The 18,341-nt window shown below is 47.4% G+C and overlaps 1 protein-coding gene across 1 annotated transcript in view; it reads left to right on the forward strand.

Annotated features, from left to right (window-relative positions):
• Positions 1-3,680: 3,680 nt before the first annotated feature.
• Positions 3,681-18,341, forward strand: part of BOD1 (biorientation of chromosomes in cell division 1) — a 51,943-nt gene continuing 37,282 nt past the window's right edge. Inside the window, exons 1-2 of the mRNA XM_025210159.1 lie at positions 3,681-3,758; positions 5,110-5,238. Of these exons, the coding sequence (XP_025065944.1) occupies positions 3,681-3,758; positions 5,110-5,238 (207 nt within the window). The remainder of the gene's footprint in view (positions 3,759-5,109; positions 5,239-18,341) is intronic.

Consider the following 18,341-nt stretch of genomic DNA (forward strand, 5'->3'; position numbering starts at 1 on the left):
CACCCACACAAATCCCTTGCATTGACAAGAAATAACAGTTGGGGCCAGTCTCATTTCCCGGGGCCTAAAAACAGGTAAGTAGCAGCAGTGCAAGGTGTGAGTTTACTCTGCCTGGGCACTAGCCCAGTTACATTGAGGAGAAGTCGAGGTAGAGAAGACTTCAGGTTGACTTTCCTGTGAAGACAAATGAAGGCTGCATATTCAGCTCTGAAGGGAGCTGAGGGAGAGAATGACCTCTCAGTTATTTCAAGTGAAAAAAGTCAAAAGACAAGAGATGGACTGATTCCTATATCCACTCTGCAGTTGGGGAGAGATACAGGTAGGGTGGCCATCATAGAGGACATCCTGGTTTTCTGCTACTCTGTCCTCTGTGGATACAAAACCTGACTCCTTTATGTCCTCTATTTTTATCTTCAAGTGAAAAGGCGTCGGATTTCATATCCATAGAGGACAGAGGACAACCAGACTGTCCTCTATGATGGCCACCCTAGATACAGGTGGCCTCCAGCCAAAGTCACATGCAGTTCCGCCTAGGAAGAAGTGCAAGAGAGGAACGAAAGAATTGGTAGGGGAGAGAAAAGAGAGGAGTTACTCATCAAGACTGAAAACCAACCAAAAGAAAAAGCCCAACAACAATCTGAGAAAACACACAAGTGTGTGAGTGCATTCCCTGTCCTGGTTTGAGAGGAATCAGAGAATTCAGAAGAGGCACATAAGCAAAAAAGAGGAAGCTGGCTATGAAAATATTTCAGAAATAGTAACAAAATTCTTGCTGGTCAGCCAGAGACTGGACACCATTTAAAGGAGAAAACTAAACTAGAAGATGACTCTGTGAGCTCTGCCACAGCACTGCTCCTGCGGTGAGGCATACGCCAAGCAGCAGGCCTCTGGATTGAATGAAGGCCTTGCTTACTGCTGAAGTAATTATTGTAATTGCATGAAAACACTCCCATACTGGCAAAAACACTTGGGTGTGAAATAACAGTTTCTTGCTAACCAAAAAATACCCTGACCTCAGCTGAATTACAAAGGACTTGGGGAAACAACAACAAAAAAGTGTTATCAATACAGGCATCTTCGAGTTGGAATAAGTTTTTAAACAACTTTTTGAAGTGGAATTTCAGGGTGGAGCAAGTGTTAAAACCAGGACTGCTACAACAGAACCCAGGCAGCTACTGACATCAGGAGCAATGACAAACCCTCAAATCATAAGTGGGTGAATAACCACAAGAACTGGTCTGGTATAGAAGCTCGAAAAAGAGGTCAAAGGGCATTTGTAGATGACACGGGGGTTTAAATTGAAGCAGTGTTTTTTTAAAAACACCACTCAATATAGGGCGAAGTAAACCCTCGTGTCGTGTACACCCATGTCCTTACCTGGCTCTCCAGTGGTGGGGAGGGGAGAGTGAGCTACCAGTGGGTCAAGCGGTCCCTGAGCTGCGGGGGGTTAGTAGGGGTTGGTGCTTCCCTCCGTGGCAGCGGCGGCCCCTCCCCAGGCAGCACCCAGTCGCAGGCACCTGGCTTGGGTGGTCCCAGGGGCACCACAGCCGCAGAGGGAAGTACCAGGCCCCCGTGCAACTCAGGCAGGCAGGCAGGCTCCAGGGAAGAAAAAAAAAAAAGATCAGGCTTGACACTTTTTTTTTCCCCCTTCAGTGCAGCCTGCCTTCCTGGGCTGCTGCCGGGCTGCCTGCTGGGGCTGTCTGCACAGCTCCTGAGCCGCCTAGAGCCCGGTGATTCCCTCCACGGCTGTAAGGTAGCAAACTAAAAGTCCTTGGAGGTGTTTGAGTTTGCTGCGCCCCAAAGTTATTTCAGGCACATTATGCTGCTAAATTTGCTACAGTGGCTAGAATTAACGCACAATACGCCGCCGAATTTGCAAACTCGTGCAAACAGCAATGCCATTAAAGCAGTACAAAAGGGCATTTAACTCACTTTAGTGTGTCATCTACAAATGCCCATAAATATGATTGGAGCTAGTCACACTCAGACTGTTTTGAACCTATAAAGTTAATTTAAACTGAATCTGCCACTTGCTAGACAGCCAAAGCAAAGTGCACAAAGCTAGCTGGAGACAACTTTGATAGCTCAAGGCCATGAGCCATTGTGCTGCTGTAGGCTACCAGAGCTGCAAGCAGCAGATCTGCCTTGCCATAATGCAGTGAAAAAGGGGCTTCCGATAATCAAGCTTCCAGATCATGAAAGCATATATGATCACTGCCAGGACACACCTTCAAGCAAAGTGCTAGGGGATGTGAGAAGCTCTGACCTGTATTTCATGGCATTGGATACCAGAAATCTAAAAAGGAGGATGGATAAACAGACTCTGCATTTGGAAAAACAGAATACCATACTGCTCATGTCCTATTCAGTCCCTGCCCGGAGCTCAAGAATGGAGTCATTAGGCATCAGGTCCTCAGACTTAGATGGAGGTCACCCCCGTGTTTTCCTGAAGGTGATAGGGAGGAGAAACGTTAAAAGGTATTTACAATCAGAGGGACTATAACTATTACTAAGGTTTGTATTTGTTAAAACACCCAAATCCTAGGAGGAAGGATGGAAGGAAATCTGAAGAAACTGAGGGGTGGGCAGAATGTCCTCCGACAGCCATTTCTGACAGAGTTCTGGTCTTGGGAACAGATCACCCAGTTAGAAATGTGCATGCATTCAGTATCTTGGATGATGTGGGGACAGGTTTATTGGTAAAATTTTAACTTGACATTGCATGATCAACATGGAGGTGATAGGGTTACACAGCGCCGGTGTTCAGAAAGGCTGCACGTGGTATAAAATTGCTGTAAGGGGGACTTTCAGTGCACCATATGGTCTCTTCCTAGCCCTTGCACTATTCCCGTACTCGGTGTTCTCATGTGAGATATTAACATAATATCCCTTCGACACACCATTACATAGAGTTGCATGCAGCAGAATGCAATTTTATGGCCAGATCCTGCTCTTAGCAGCAATGATGACTAAACTAGCTAATCAAATCAGCACAAATTTGCAAACACTGTTTTAGCAGCTGTGACTGTAAATATCAGCGGCAGAATGTGAATAATCCTGTTCACAAGATGACTTGAGTAATGGGTTCCCAATGGGCGTTGAAGCCATCAGCCTGCTGCCTGGCAACTCAAGGAGAGGGGGTGGGGGGAGCCTCTGATTATGATGAGCCTGAAATGGCAGATGCAGTTATCACGATGAAGCAGCTAATGCACACATCCCAGAAAAATAAACCTATTGAGACAAATGGATTGGAGAGAGGGGGGATGCATCATTGTGTCCCTGCTTTCCGAACGTGTGTAAATGTGGATGTACTGCATGGAGGGATGCCTGTGCCTTTGTAGCATTCCCAAAGCAATTCCTTTACCATTTTCCATGCGCCTGCAGCACATTCTCGCTCGCTTGCTCACTCGCTCTCTTTTGCAATGCCATTTTGCTAACACACCATTCGTATCCTCAAGAATAATCAGCCGAAGAGAAATCTGCTAGGAGCACACAGATGCCAGCTCCTGATTTATGCCCGCTTCAGCCACTGTGAGCCAGGGTGTGGGACCCCCACAGCAAAATGGCTGCCAAAGGGAGAAGTTATGATTGGGAGAGGACAGACACAACCTCCCATCTGCCAGGGGACGTGGGACTAGTCACTGAGCAGAAGGGGCTACCATAGCCCATGAAGATATTCCATGAAGCTCTTGAAAGAAACCCCAAAGGTGGTGTATGATGGAAACACAGCCAGTGTCTCTACTAGAGAGACTGTGAGGGTACAGTGGCTCTTACTGCTGCTCTCCTAGGTTGTGACTGAAACCAGGAATTGGAAATGCCAAGTACCAGAAAAGAAATAGCACAAGAACAATCTTGAAAGAAGACCTTTTCTCATGCTCCATCCAGGCCAAGAGCTCTGGATACCTTGGCGAAGGAACAGAAAAGCACCTCAATTTGTGGACTCTCCATTGAAAGGGATTCCCAAACTCCGTGCAGTGTTTGCCTCTCAGGGACACATATATAGAAATCCAGTCTTTCACAACCCTATGGATGCACTTAGTACCTTGCATGGGGGGTCCTGGGGGTGGTGTGACAAAGGCAGAATTTCCACGGGAGGTGGGAAGATGGAAGAAGCTTCCCCAGTTGCAACACAGAATATCAAAGCCTTTTTTTGCTTTGATTAGGGCAAGTGCAGATATTTCTTAATTCTAGTTAACAGCATCTAGAGATCCCCAGCCCAGACTAGGCCTCCTGTGCCAGAATCACTGCCAGGCTTACAGCCAGCCACTGCCAGGCCACCAACCAGATGTACAACGTGAAAGGTCTGCATTTGGCTCTCACCCCTTCAGCAGTCTGACTATGAACAGCAAGTGAGAACTGGAAGAAAATTTCTGTGGCCGTCCCACATCAGCCCTACCTTCCCGCAGGAAGGCTTTGACAGACAGCCATCTCACAAGCAGTTCCTAGCCCTCCTACACAGCAAGAGCTGGAAGGCTCCTCTCCTTCATGACCAGTCCCAAACTGAGATGGACTTTCCTGTTTAACCTCTCCTTCCAAGCCTGATGATACCTACTGCAGGTGTAGAGGCGGGGACACTGACTGAGCCTACAGCAAGGTGGAGGGCTGACTGAGCCCGCAGCACAGGGTTTGTATACTCCATCATAACCCCACTGCAGACATGCAGTATGAAACAGGCTGAAATACTTCTAGACTAAATGAATACATGGAACAAAATGGGAGTGAGACAAGTTATCCCCATTTTAGAGGCAGGACACAGACTTTGGAAGAGTCAGGGTCCAAAGACATCTCCTACATGCTTGCCTACTATCATACAAGAACTGAAAAGTGATCTCCAGTCCAGTTAGATGACCCAGAACCATCCTTACTCTCAAAGGCTTCCATCTCCATACTTGCCTCATTTTGCTGGCACAGAAAGGTAAAGAACCTGCAACACAGCTACTCTGCTTAAGCATCCTGCACCGCAAGGAGGAGAGCTAAAAAGGAAGAAAGGAGATTCCACCATTTCTCTATGCATATATCTGTCCTGGAAACCAGCACAAAATGCAAGGTGCAGATGACCCCTGAAATCACTCCTGAATAGAACTTCCCCTTTTCATATTTTCCAACTAGATAACTGCATCTAACACTTCTAAGAAAGCATTGGACAAGGCCCAGCTAAAGCCTCAGCTGAGGAGCTTTGACTTCTGTTCCTATGTGTGTGCAACGTCCATCCATTCCAGTTCTGTGGAGTCTGAGAAGGTGAGGATTCATTCCGGACACAACTCTGCTCCAGAAAACATCCATGCTGTGTCCTTATAAAGTGACAGTGAGAGGGCTGGATACAGAGAGTTGTTTGTTTTAGCACTCTAGATACCCCCTCCTCCCGCGCCCCTGAGTAACAGAAACAGGTATTTCCAATCACAAAGTACTGCACTGCTCCTTGTCTGGCTGTCTCAAACACAGTCTTATTATTCCTTACACAAAGTGCTGGGAGAACTTGTTTTATTTTTTCCTAGGAGGATTTTAAGTTGTATTGGGGGGGTGTCAGTCATCCACTCCCTTTGGTTTGTTTTATCAGGACAGAAGAAGCAGTGACATTTCAATGCAGTACATTCCTTGACTGCTCTTTCAGAGGAAATTAAGGTTGCATCACGCTGTGTTTCCTTAGCAAGCCCTTCCCAAGCTCCAGGCATCACAAAAATCAGTTCCCACAAAAACATATGCCACAGACTGCATCTTAGTATGACCAGGCAAAATAAATCATACACTTAAATACAGGAGGCCAGATGCAAGGGGTTTTTCACCGATTACACTCAATCCTGATCTGCTCAAGCAAGGGCTGCTAAAACAGATTCATTGCCTTTCACCTTCAGATGGCTATAAAGCCACATGGACTCAGTGATGCAATGTGTCAGCAGCATATGTACACATATGCACAACTGCTCATAGATAAACATAGTCTTCAAACACATAAATGTGAAAATATGAGCACTAAGGGGAATTTACTCCTTCTTTGGAGCTTACAGGTAAAAAGGGCTTCTAAGGCCATCCAGATTCATCTTCTGGCCAGTCTAATCTCAAAGCTTCCTAAAGGTTGGGGTATTCCTCTGGAAGATGATTCCATAGCCTAAGGGATCTCATTGTCGGGATACTTTACACCATCATCATCACCACTAAGGTCTTACAGGTGGGGTAAACGTAATTGAAAGTGGCATCTAAGAGCCGCTTTTCATCCAGTTTTGATTTGAGGCTTCCTATTGTTTTTAGAAAATGTAAACACAGGCACATTTTGCCACCCACAACAAAAGCCTTTGCAAATCAGAACTATGTGGGCAAAGGCTCTGTTGGGCAGCGTGTGTGCGTGCATATGTGTGCACGCACGTGTACACATACAATGGGACCAAAGTAGATGAGTCAGCAAGAGAGGGTAAAAACAGAGGCTTCATTTGAAGTGGTTCTGATTGATCTAAGTCAAAACTTGTGCAAAGGGCTATGCCATTCCCAAATAGTTTATCCTTGGAATAAAAGGCAATTAATTTGAATTAGTATTGACCCCAGGAAAAAGCGTTAACCTGCATACTTCATAGGTACTTAAAGTGGGACAATGGACTCATGTATGCATGGATACTTCTATGTAGGATACCAGGATTAAAAGCCAGAGAAGTCCCACCTCTGTTTTTACCAATGATAGGTCTTTGCCTTTTACTGCACCACAGTTCCCAGCATACTACAGCCAGGAAGGCATACAAACTCCTGTAGGTTTCTACAGCCACAAAAATCTACATGGGATCCATGCATACACATCTGCACTGATATGCACACACAGACATGGACAGGCCCATATGTAATAGAAAGACTGCCCCAGCATCATCAGGAACAGGAGTTGCAGTGTCCTGAATTATTACTACCACTATGGAAGCAGACAGAAGAGCAGTTCCCCATTGTAACTCATAGCACTTTTCAGGAAGCACTATGAGTTGTAATGATACCCTGGACCCAACAGAATGCACTTCATTTTTAAGCGTGTTCATTTGAACCTTCATGCAGTAAGGGATCAGATTTTCATGGGATTGGGCCATTTCAGGTGGTCTGCAGCCATGCATTTCTGTTTGGTCATGACTGTAGACCACTTTCTGGGGCCAGATGAGGTGAACATTGTCACTTCTGTCTGAGCCTTATGTTTCTATCACCTCACCCTTCTCCCCACTCACCTGCATTCAGGAAACCCCCACCATTGGATCATTTTGTTCCCCACAAGCACCCACAAGCACCGTTCTACCTTCACCCACCCAGCTTTGCCTTGCTGCAAACCCCTTCCCCACACCTAAGCATACAAGCTGGATATATCACAAGAGGGGAGACAGACCAACCTCGCACTGAAATTGATTTCAAATGTCTTCACTCTCTTGAGCCCTTGGTCCTATATATAGCAATGATGTCTCTGGCTGAGTTTACTGGGAATCTTTATTATTGTTTACAATGGCATGAAACCAAAGGAGAGTGTAAATGGCACATGGTCCCTTCCTCCCCCGCAGGAGGAAAGGGCAGCAGCTTGTTGTCTAAGTGAAAATAAAGACAGAGGCCTCTCGTTAGGGTCCTCCAACAAGGAACCCTGGGAGGGAGGAGGTCAATGTTACCTTGGCCTTCAGGTGGCTTGTTTACCAGTGTGAAATGGAGATACCAGTCAGAAGTCAGGGAAATGCTAATGACTGGGAGCTGCTCCTGTCAGACTGCATCAATCCTTGGCTCCCAATTCTGAAGCACAATGGCATATGAATGACTCACTCATTCTGATAGCAATTCAATAGGCAAATGTCAGCTCCCTTTGATTAAACATTACTTTGGAGCAGTTTCAAGGCAGTTAAAGGCACATCAGCTTCTCTCTCTCACCCTGCTCCCTCTCACTTATCCAGACAACCAATCCAGGAGAGCTAACCGTTTATTTTACAACCATCAGAGCCAATTTTTCAAAGTAATTTGAACTCCTGCAGCATTTCAACACATGTCCAACTTCAGCAGTAGGGCAGCTGGAAAAGAACTGCAGAAAAATCCCCCTCCTTTCTGAGGTCCCAATTATGCTCTCATTTCTACCTTGTTATATCCCAGCTGTCTCTTAGCACAGTTACATTGCAGTTCAGTTTTGCAGTATAGATGGAATGGAGCCATGTTAAAACTGCATTTCCACACAGATACTTCTGCAGGGATGAGGGCCAGGTACAGACATTATACTTTTACTGGTATAAGTGTTCGGGAACCAGTCTTTACCAGTAACAGAACAGAAGCTTGGCACACAAAACTGGTCTATGCCCATAACAGAACAGAAGTTCAGCACACATAGACTAGTTTAAAAATGGCAGAACTCGGTCTAAGATTTGCACCCCCCACCAAAGGGCAAACACATGTTCTATTCACTACCAATCTGAACTACACTGCTACAGAAAACCACATACGTTAGGGTGCTGACAGACATGCAGCTCCCTGCTGTAACTAACGGTGCTTTACAGGAAGCGTCATGAGTTACAGCGTTCCCCCCAACCTAACAGACGTTCACTGTTGGGCCCAAGGGGTTGGGGGATTGACCTCCAGGTTGGAGTGGCTGCATGTCTGCAGCTGCTCTCCCCTAGCCCCACCTCCCCTTCCTCCCAGCTCCAGTGCTGTCTTCAGAACGGGAGGGGGAAAAGGGAGGGGAGAGAATTCGATCTGGGATTTGCCCAGCCTGTGCGGGAAGGTGGGCCAGGTGGATTGGAACCCTCCCCCCGATGTGGGGGGGCTCCAATCCACCTGACCCACCTTACAGTGCAGGCTGGGCAAGTCCCAGACTGAACTCCCTCCCCTCCCTTCTCCCCCTCCCAGCACATGATGACAGACATTAATGAAGGTGCTCCACATTGGAGCGCCTTCATCTGAACCCTCATGTCATGCAATCAAGCACTTTTAAAGCACTCTGCAGCTATGCCCTTCTTTAAGGGCACAGTTTTAAAGTGCTTTCAAGTGGTCGACTGCAACAAATGTAACTTCTGTTTGTGCCCAGATCAATTCTGCCTCAGGTTTTTTGAGTGGCATTTCCATACCATGATAACAGGCCAGGCAGATGCACAGTACAATTTAAGAGTACAGTTAAAACACAGTTCACTCCCTTTTACAACACAGACCTAACCCAGATTTTAGCTAGGTCAGCATCTGGGCTTTAACCTGGTCCCTTCACCTCATCATTTTTTTCTCAGCAAATATTTAAGTGAGCTGCTTCTCCTGATTTGTATCTCTGACACAAATGCAAAAATCATCTCTGAAGGATGAAGGCAACAGGCTCCTGAACATACATGTGCTTATATCTTTGCCTTCAGTCAGTTGTGAAATAAGCTTCTCAGCGCTGCATCTGTAATGGGGACTGCAGTGCAGATGGCTAAAGCACAATCAGGACTGCGTCCCCACTGATAGATGTGCATAATAGAGGCAGAGGGGCTCATGGAAGCATAACAGACTGATTGCAAGCAGGAAGGACAAGAGACTCACTTCCCAGTTTCACCTACATAAGAGGACATTTGGTGTAATAGCTGATGCCGAGTCCAGAAGATTCTGGGTGAAATGCTGGTCCCAGTGGCATTATAGATGGGGTCAGGATTTTACCCTCTGTTGTTTCTGGACTGTTTGGGGAAATAACAGCTTCTTCACAGCTTGGGAAACTCAAAGAGACAGGAGGCTTAAAGTCCCTTGCCATCCACCAGGTACCCTGTCAAGGCATTCCTCATTGCAAGAGGGTTACCTGGATGAAACTAATATCCTGTATCCTAAAGATGAGGCAGCAAACTGGCCATGTATATACACAGCACATTTCCAGTCCAGGAAGTTGGGCATGTTCACTAATAAAATATCTGTCTGCCAGCTGGGTTATGTGAAATCAAGCTCCATCTCTTGGCTCTGTGGCTAAGGGATGCTGTAATTTTCAGGCAGAGGTCTCAGCTTTGCTTCTGCTGGATGTGTGCAAAGAATTAATGGAGATGTGTGTATGTGCATGCACTCACAAGAAGCTCTAAGCAACAGTCCTACTCACCTCTGGGCCTGTGAAGCTCAAGTCCTTAGCAGCTCTCTGCAACTGCCATTTAACTACCCAAAGCCCCTTTGCAAAAATCGCCAGGACAGCATGTTGTTTCCAGTATTCCTAGTGAATCTTTCTTGATGCCTGATTTGCTTTATTAGATGAACCTGCTCAAAGGGATTTGTGTGCATGCTCAGCTTGATTTGTGAACTCCAACAGGAGGGGCAGCCAGTAAAATTAATGAGGTTCTAGGCAAATGATCGTACAGGCAGACCTGCATACATAAAGCATTAATGGACTGTCTAATTAACAAAGGCCATGTGCACAGTTAAGCATACAGGCACTGCTACTTATACATACACAATCTCACACGGCAGAGACTAAGCGAGGACACGTTTGCAAGTGCAGTTTTGGATGCACGAGGGAGGACATAACCCATCTCATAACCAATTTGGAGCCACCAGAAAAAAAATGTGTAGCACAGTTCTGTGAGGGGTTACAAAGCTTTTCCAAATTGTTTAGCAGAAAGTAATGTGATGATGGGCAATTTACAGGGATTTATAGACCTCACATGGGCAGTTCTTTAAATTCATCCTCAGAAAAGAGTGACTGAAGGTCACAGAGGCCTTGAAAGTGTTTAACAAGAGCTCTGCCTTTTCACCATTTGGAATAAAATGGTGATTTTACATTAGTAGTTGGGAGTTCAGGCCGGGGAAGAGGAGCTGGGAGACTTCTGTCTTTTCTACAATAGAGCAACGGGTAGACAGGACACCGAACAAAGCACTCAGGCTCTCCGGGTGAGTCTGCGCTGGTCCCACCTCTCTCTCCAGATTGTTGCCAAAAAATAAGCCCTGCCTACTTGCTCCTATTCCAAACCCAGAAATGTGGTGGTGGAGACACTCCAGGGCTGCTCCATGACAGACAGAGCTCCAGGGCAGCAATGGCAGGCCCCCATCTCACTACTATCCTTCCCACTCTAGAAGTATCAATAGGAGCAGGTGAGAGGGGTTCATTTCTTGGCAGTAGCCATGAGAGCAGTGCAGTCAGCCTGGACCCAACCTCTGAACCTTCGCCACCGACCCAGCACGAGCTCAGGTCCAAAAAAAGCATCTTGTTGCTGGGGTCATCTGATCCCAGCAGTCTTTCCTGCCCAAGTGCAGGGGGCTGGACCCGATGATCTGTAAGGTCCCTTCCAGCCCCAAACAACTATGAAACTGTGCAAGGACACACCTGGCTGACTGGAACCCCGGTGTTTGAGCATGAAGGCAGGAAAAAGTGGAAAATCTAAGAAATCAGAAGACATTTGCTTCCTAACAAGAAGGCAGTAGGGAGGCTTGGAGTGCTGCATACCAGCAGCATGTGGATGGAGGTCCAGTGAGCAGTGTTAGGAGACCACACCACTCTGAGGCCTGGCTGTGTTACATTGCACTTTCTCCAACTACCTGAGGGCAGGAGGCTGGATTTCTGCCCGTCTCTTGCACCCCATGGATTGTGGAGGAAAAGGTTCCTCATGCCCCCTTCCCCAGTAGTGAGCCTACAGACCCCAGAAAAGGTTCCTCATGCCCCCTTCTCCAGTAGTGAGCCTACAGACCCCAGGGCAAAGATTTTGCTTGTAGGGTAGCAAGGTCCCTAACCCAAGGAGCTTACAAATGAACAGGGAGTAGATATCTTAACAGTGATGCAAAGTACAGGGAATCTTAAGAGCCAGCAAGGGTTTGAGGAGGTCAACCTGCATTAGACAGGCCAAGGCAATCTGGATTTCCCTCTCACCTTCGCACTGCACAACATTAAAAACCTGCCATCATTTCCCCCCATAGAGCCCCACCAATCCTAAGGGGGATAGAGTCAGATTCTTCCCATTTCATTTGCTTGTGAATGGAGGGATGAATGAAAATTGCCCTCCCAACCCCCATTCACCCAACCTCCCCCTGGAACACAAACACTCCGGAAAAGCAGTCACTCTGAGCAGCTTTCCTGTGCCAAGGAGACCAACAGGTTTCTGGAAAGGCTGACAAGGTCTGTGTTTTGTTTCCCTGCAGCTGGAATGCCTCCAAAGACATCTCAGGTGCTGGCTAGCCCTTCCAGAACATCCCTTTAGAATTTGCACTTTTCTTTTCCTTCCTGCATTATTTACCATGTGGTACAGACACTGCTGTTTAAAGGCACCCTCAAAAGCTATCTTGCTAAATCATCCTTTTATAGAATAATCCCTTCAAAAATCTGTCTCCTTACCAATGATTTCCAGTAGGGGGGTGTGCATGAACGTGTGTGCACACGTGCATATGCATGTGTGTGTCCATGTGCAGACTCCATTACACAGACGCATACATTGGCTTGCTATTGTAAGGTTGCTTATGCAAACTGGTCTGTTATTGCAGAGCTGCAGAGACTGGTTCCTAACTGGAGGTGGGCTGAGCTCTAGTTTACCCTTGCCAAGTGGTTTGTAATTACAAAAGTGCTAGGCTGCACATTTGTTTGTTATCACAGAGTCACTCCTGGTTATTGGGATGGCACACCCTGGTTTGCTGTCAAAGTACTGCTCAGTGGAGGGCTGTAGGTACTGCGTGTTGATTATTGCAGTGTTGCTTCTGGTTCCTTTCAAGGCTGTTGGAGTTGATGATTCTTTCAGTAGATTGAGCATTTCAGCATTTATTTTGACAACCTTAATAGTAACAAATGTGATCTTTGCAAGCAAGTATAAGGCATGAGAGCCAGAGAATAAAATCTGGAGCTGGCTTCTAAAGGCCTCTTTAAAGAATCCTCTCCCCCCATACCTCTCCCCACCCTAGGATTCACTCAATTTACAGCCTTAAACTTAAAGCTTTCTAGCAAGCCAGCACCAAATGTTGTTTCCTATTTCAAATGTAACTGCCCTGCTCATACTCGAGGAGCATCTCTACAAATACACGGTACAGTCACACAAGCGTGCCTGCATACTGGCTTCAGCAGCTTTTGGCACGGGTCAGTGGGGTTCTCTGGCTTTAAAACATAATTGCTTGACTGCCGTAGTGACTCCAGTCTTCAAAAGTGGAGAAAGGAGAGAGAATTGGGTGTGGTAGAGACAGCTGGGATTAGCACATTTAAAACATGGGATTAAATCATTTTTTTTATTTGGATTCCTATTTTCAGGCACTGCTGGAGAACTGGAAGGTTAAATGATGAACACAAACAAGAAAAGAAAGATCAGATTGAAAAGCTCCTACACACATATATACCCCAAGAACATCACCAGCTAAGAGCTTAGGGAACAATTTACTCAGAGCCTTAATGATTCCATAAGTAATTATGTTTGAGCTTCATATGGAGATTTGTTCTTTGACAGCTAGAGGTTTGTAAATTAGGGTCAAGCAGGTCCCTTTTTTTAATTGCTTTCATTTCCACCTCTGTGTTGTGTCTTGCCACTTTAAATCCCTTATTGCATTCTCCATGGGCCAATTTCATCCCTGAGGTAACACCACCGAAGACAGCAAATTTGATCCTATCTGCCTGTCTGGTATAGATGCATGATAGAAACCACAGAGATTTCTGCCTGTAAGATTGACCTGTCACGTGTGTCCATGCATCCGACCGCCTGTGTGTTCTGTTTGTTAGTCATAACCCAATTTCCTGAAAAATCAAACTGTATTCTGCTCTGTGTTTCATACATTATTGCTGTCAATAGCAGCTACTGCAGATAGCAGGGAACCAGTCTTCCTAATTCCAGAGAGATTAGTGTCCACAGTTTCAGATGGCAGCAGGATGTATGAGGGGTGATTTAATATGCAGCTGAATTTCACAAAATAGTTTGACTCTGCATGACTGAACAACTGCTTGGTTGAGACATTCAGTAACACATCACTGGATGTCAAAGATTACGCTTGTATCTGTCTACTTAGACACATAATGTACTTAAATTGTTTGTAGAATTGTGCATACTGTACAAACATGATTACTCAACCCTCATTTATTTGCAGTAGGACTCTATCATCTACAGTCTATCAATTACATTGAAAATTTCTGTGATTGTCCAAACCCTTCATCATCCAGATTTGCTCCAAGTCTCTATGGCATTTGGATAAACAAACTTTTGCATGTACGGTATGTGTGCAGCTAAGCGTACATGGAGACAATGGGTTCTCCAAACCCCTAGGCCAGAGCCCTGGTACTAATGTGGTTAAGTAAACTGGACATAACATTTATGATGGAGCTCTTCAGAAGTAGTAGTTTATGAGATTGTTGGTCAGAACCCCGGTACATCTGGAGTAGTGTACCCAGTTTTGGCCCCCAGCTATGGAAAGGATATGGACAAGTTGGAGAATACAGCAGAGGGCAACAAAAATGGTTCGGGGGCTGAAGCACATGACTTACAAGGAGAGGCTGAGGGAACTGGTCTTATTTAGTCTGCAGAAGAGAAGACTGAGAGGGGATTTGATAGCATCCCTTAAGTACCAGAAGGGTGGTTCCAAAGAGGATGGAGCTAGACCACAGGTGGGTAAAATACAGCCTGTGGGCCTGATTGGGCCTGCCAGGCCATTCTATCCGGCTCACAGGGCCCTAAAAAATTTAGAAAATTAATTACTATTTGTCCAGAGCTGCCTGTCTAAGCTGACAAGGCGCCAGCAGCAGCAGGGCCCAGGGGCAGCAGCAGCAGCAAGGCCTGACCAGCTCCACCCCACCCTCCACCCTGCCCCAAGCACCCCCCAAGCCCCGAGCCCCAGCCCCCCTGGAGCTGTTCCCTGCCTCCCTCTGCCCGAGACTGCAGTCAGATAAGAACAGTGGGGAGAGGAGGACCACCGGCAATCACCCCAGTCCGTGGTGGCCAGGCTGGCTGCTCCTGCGTTCTGCAGTTCTGGCCATACAGCCGGGATCAGCGCAGTCCCAGAGCGGCAGGCAGGTGGGAAGTGGGAAGGGGAGAAGCGGCAGCAGCAGGGAGGAGGTGGGGAAATGGCGGTGGTAGTGGCAGCAAGCAGGAGGAATAGCAAAGGAGCACAGGGTGGCAGGAGCGTAGATCCCAGGTTGGCAGGGGCTCTATGGAGCCAGACCAGCTCCCCACTGTCCCTGCTGGCACTGTAGGAGCCAGCCCAGCCCCTGCGATTCCCATCTGACTCTGTGCAGTGCTGGCCAGGCCAGGCTGGCTCCAGCACCATGCAGTTCCTGGCTGCATGGCCAGGACCACACAGCTCAGCAGGAGCCAGCCGGGAACCACATGGTGCTGGAGCAGTGGGTGGGCAAGCAGGGGGTGGGGGGAAAGCAGTGGCAGGCAGGCAGTGGGAGGGAGTGGCAGGTGGGTGGGCAGGGGGAACCAGCAGACAGGCGAGGGAAGTGGCGGCGGTTTGGGGTGTCTTCAAGGAGACCAACACTGCGCTCCTGGTGCCAATGCGCTCGGCACTACACTACAACCACCATCTTCTAGCACTGCACAATCGCCTTATACCACACACACCTACAACCCCTATGCACACCCCACACCTCCCTCACACACCCTAGCCACCTTCTCCCCAACACACAGCTCCCCACAAACCCCATGCCCACCCACAACCCAAATATCTACACACACACCCATGTTCCCCCACCCCACATACACCCCCCCACACCCACCCCCACCCCCCCCCCCCCGTTGAAAGACTGCATCAGCTCCCACTCTCCAGCCCCCTGCCGCCCCCAAGAAAGGGCGGCCTCCCTACACCCACCCATAACCCCCCACAAACCTTGTAGCCACCCACCCATACCTCCCACACCTCTCCACACCCCCGCCCAATATACAAAAGTAAGACTTCATTTTAAGCTATTATACAATCACCTCTATGTACAGTATGCAAACACATGTAAATCAGGACAAAAATGTTTTTTGAAATCAAATTAATGTATGTTGTAGTAAATGTTTGATTTTTAGAATATAATTTGTCTTTTTTCTGGTTCCAAGATGGCAGTACCCTTGCTGAAAGGAGCAGTTCGAGGGGCAAAGGGAGGGACTTATGGTGCCAAAGGCCAAGGGTTAGGGGGCAGGACTTCCAGTCCCAAGAAGTCAACCACGAGGTGGAGCACCTGTCAAGGGGCGGGGCTACCCATGTGTCCCTTGACAGCTCACCGAAACTCGTTAAGCAGCCCTCCAGCCAAAATAATTGCCCACCCCTGAGCTAAAGTGTTCTCAGTAGTGATTGGTAGCAGAACAAGGAGCAATGGTCTCAAGTTGTAGCAAGAGAGGTTTAAGTTGCATATTAGGAAAAACTCTCTCACTAGGAGGGTGGTAAAGCACTGGAACGGGTTGTGGAATCTCCATCCTTGGAGGTTTTTAAGGCCTGACTCGACAAAGCTTTGGCTGGAATGATCTAGTTGGGGATGGTCCTGCTTTGAGCAGGGGTTGGACTAGATGACCTCCTGAAGTCCCTTCCAACCCTAATTTTTTATGATCCTATGATTCTACAGAGGAACTGAGTAAGCCAAGTAAGTGTCTGGCCACATGTGATAAGGCTGGGATTATATATGTGCATACCACATGGAATTACTCTGAACTGTGATTATGACAAAAGGAAATTAACTGCCAAATATACAATGCATCTGCACACACTGTAAATATACACACAATGAACACACACAATGAACACAGTAATATCAGCGCATGTTATACATGGATATCAAGTGAAAAGCAGATCCAGAGAGTGTGTGTGTACACACACACACACACACACACACTATATATATATTAGGCTTACTTAAGATGGTAGGAAGGGCTTAGTGTCTGAAAGTCCCCTAAGTTCAGAAAAGAGCTGAACTACTGAATTAAGCAGTATTGGACACCATCCCATAAGGATAAGAACAGACTGAGGACACTCAGGACATCTTTCTTGATGAGGTCAAGATGGGTTGGTACCAGCCTCCAAAGGGCAGTTTTCTGCACCTTCACAGCATCAGTGTAATCGATCAGCAAGACTGTGGTTTTGGGCAGTGGCATAAGTCGGGCAGAGCAAACATGGCAACCAGCCTGGGCGCTGACTTGGGGTGGGATGGGTGGGACAGGGGAAGGACAAGCAAAAAAAGTGGTTGTTGACAGCTATGTGATTGCAATTGTAAACTGCAGCAGCAACTGGAAGTCACTGCTGCCCCTGTGTACCGGGCACCTGGCTAGGTCCCTATGCTGCTGGTTTTGACACTTGGTAAAGTCCTTCTGTAACCCAAAACTAGTATAAGAATGGAGCTATAGTGGCTGTTGACTCACTGTGTATCTCGCGCAGACTTGTAATCAACCTAAACTAGTGATTAGTGAAAAGATGCCTAGCAAGCTAAGTTTATGCCTCTTCTCTGTTACCGTGTGTGCTTAGCACTGCTACAGGTATCATTAAAGCTCTCCCTGAGTAGCACCAAGGGCCTAGAATGGTATAAACTCAAGTATATGCTCTGAGAACCTAATCAGCATGTGCATGCTGGTTTTGTCATTTGGATATTTGCATTGTAGGTATTTGCACAAGTGAATATTAAATTTGGTGGCATCACTTCTATAAGTTTGGTCAGACTTTCAGGTAACTACATGTAACCACATATAAAAAGTTACTTGTATGTAGTATACTATAGTTACTTTTTCTTCCTGTACATTACCTCTTCACTTAAAGCCATGTTCCTTATTCTGGCATGCCTGTGGGTATCAGGGGGGGGGGTGGGACTTTATGTCAAGGAGCACTACACATCCTCTGCCAGCAGTATGGGGTCAGGGGAAGGGCGAGCTGAAGTGCTCTGGGTCAAGATCCAGGGGGGGCAAGGCGAGAGGGATTTGACGGTGGGGGTCTATTACAGACCCCCCAATCAGGAGGAGGAGCTGGACAGGGAATTTTCAGGCCAGCTTGCGGAGACACTAAAAGCAAGGGATGTAGTTGTCATGGGCGATTTTAATTACCCGGACATCTGCTGGGAGGAGCAGTCAGCCGGGACGGACCGCTCCAGGAGGTTCTTGGCCGAGTTGCAGGACCTCCACTTGATTCAGGAGGTGCACAGTCCCACCAGAGGAGATGCTCTGCTGGACCTGGTCCTGGCCGCAGGCGACGACCTGGTAAGAGGCCTCCAGGTTCTTGACCACCTGGGCAATAGTGATCATCGCGTGCTGGAATTCACCATCCAGCGTAGAGTGTCAAGGGCCCGCAGCAAGGTGGTGGCCCTAGACTTCAGGAGGGCCAACTTCAGTGAGATGAGGAGATTAGTGGGAGAGGAACTGGGGTCCTTGAGGGCAGAGGAACTCAGCGTCCAAGAGGAGTGGTCGTTCCTTAAGGAAACGATACTCGGGGCCCAAGGGGTGTCCATCCCGACAAGAAGCAAGGCGGGCAGGAGTGTCCAAAAGCCCCCCTGGCTCACCAAGGGT

The sequence above is a fragment of the Alligator sinensis genome, unplaced genomic scaffold (genome assembly GCF_000455745.1).
Source record: "Alligator sinensis unplaced genomic scaffold, ASM45574v1 scaffold360_1, whole genome shotgun sequence".
Taxonomy (NCBI): Eukaryota; Metazoa; Chordata; order Crocodylia; family Alligatoridae; genus Alligator; species Alligator sinensis.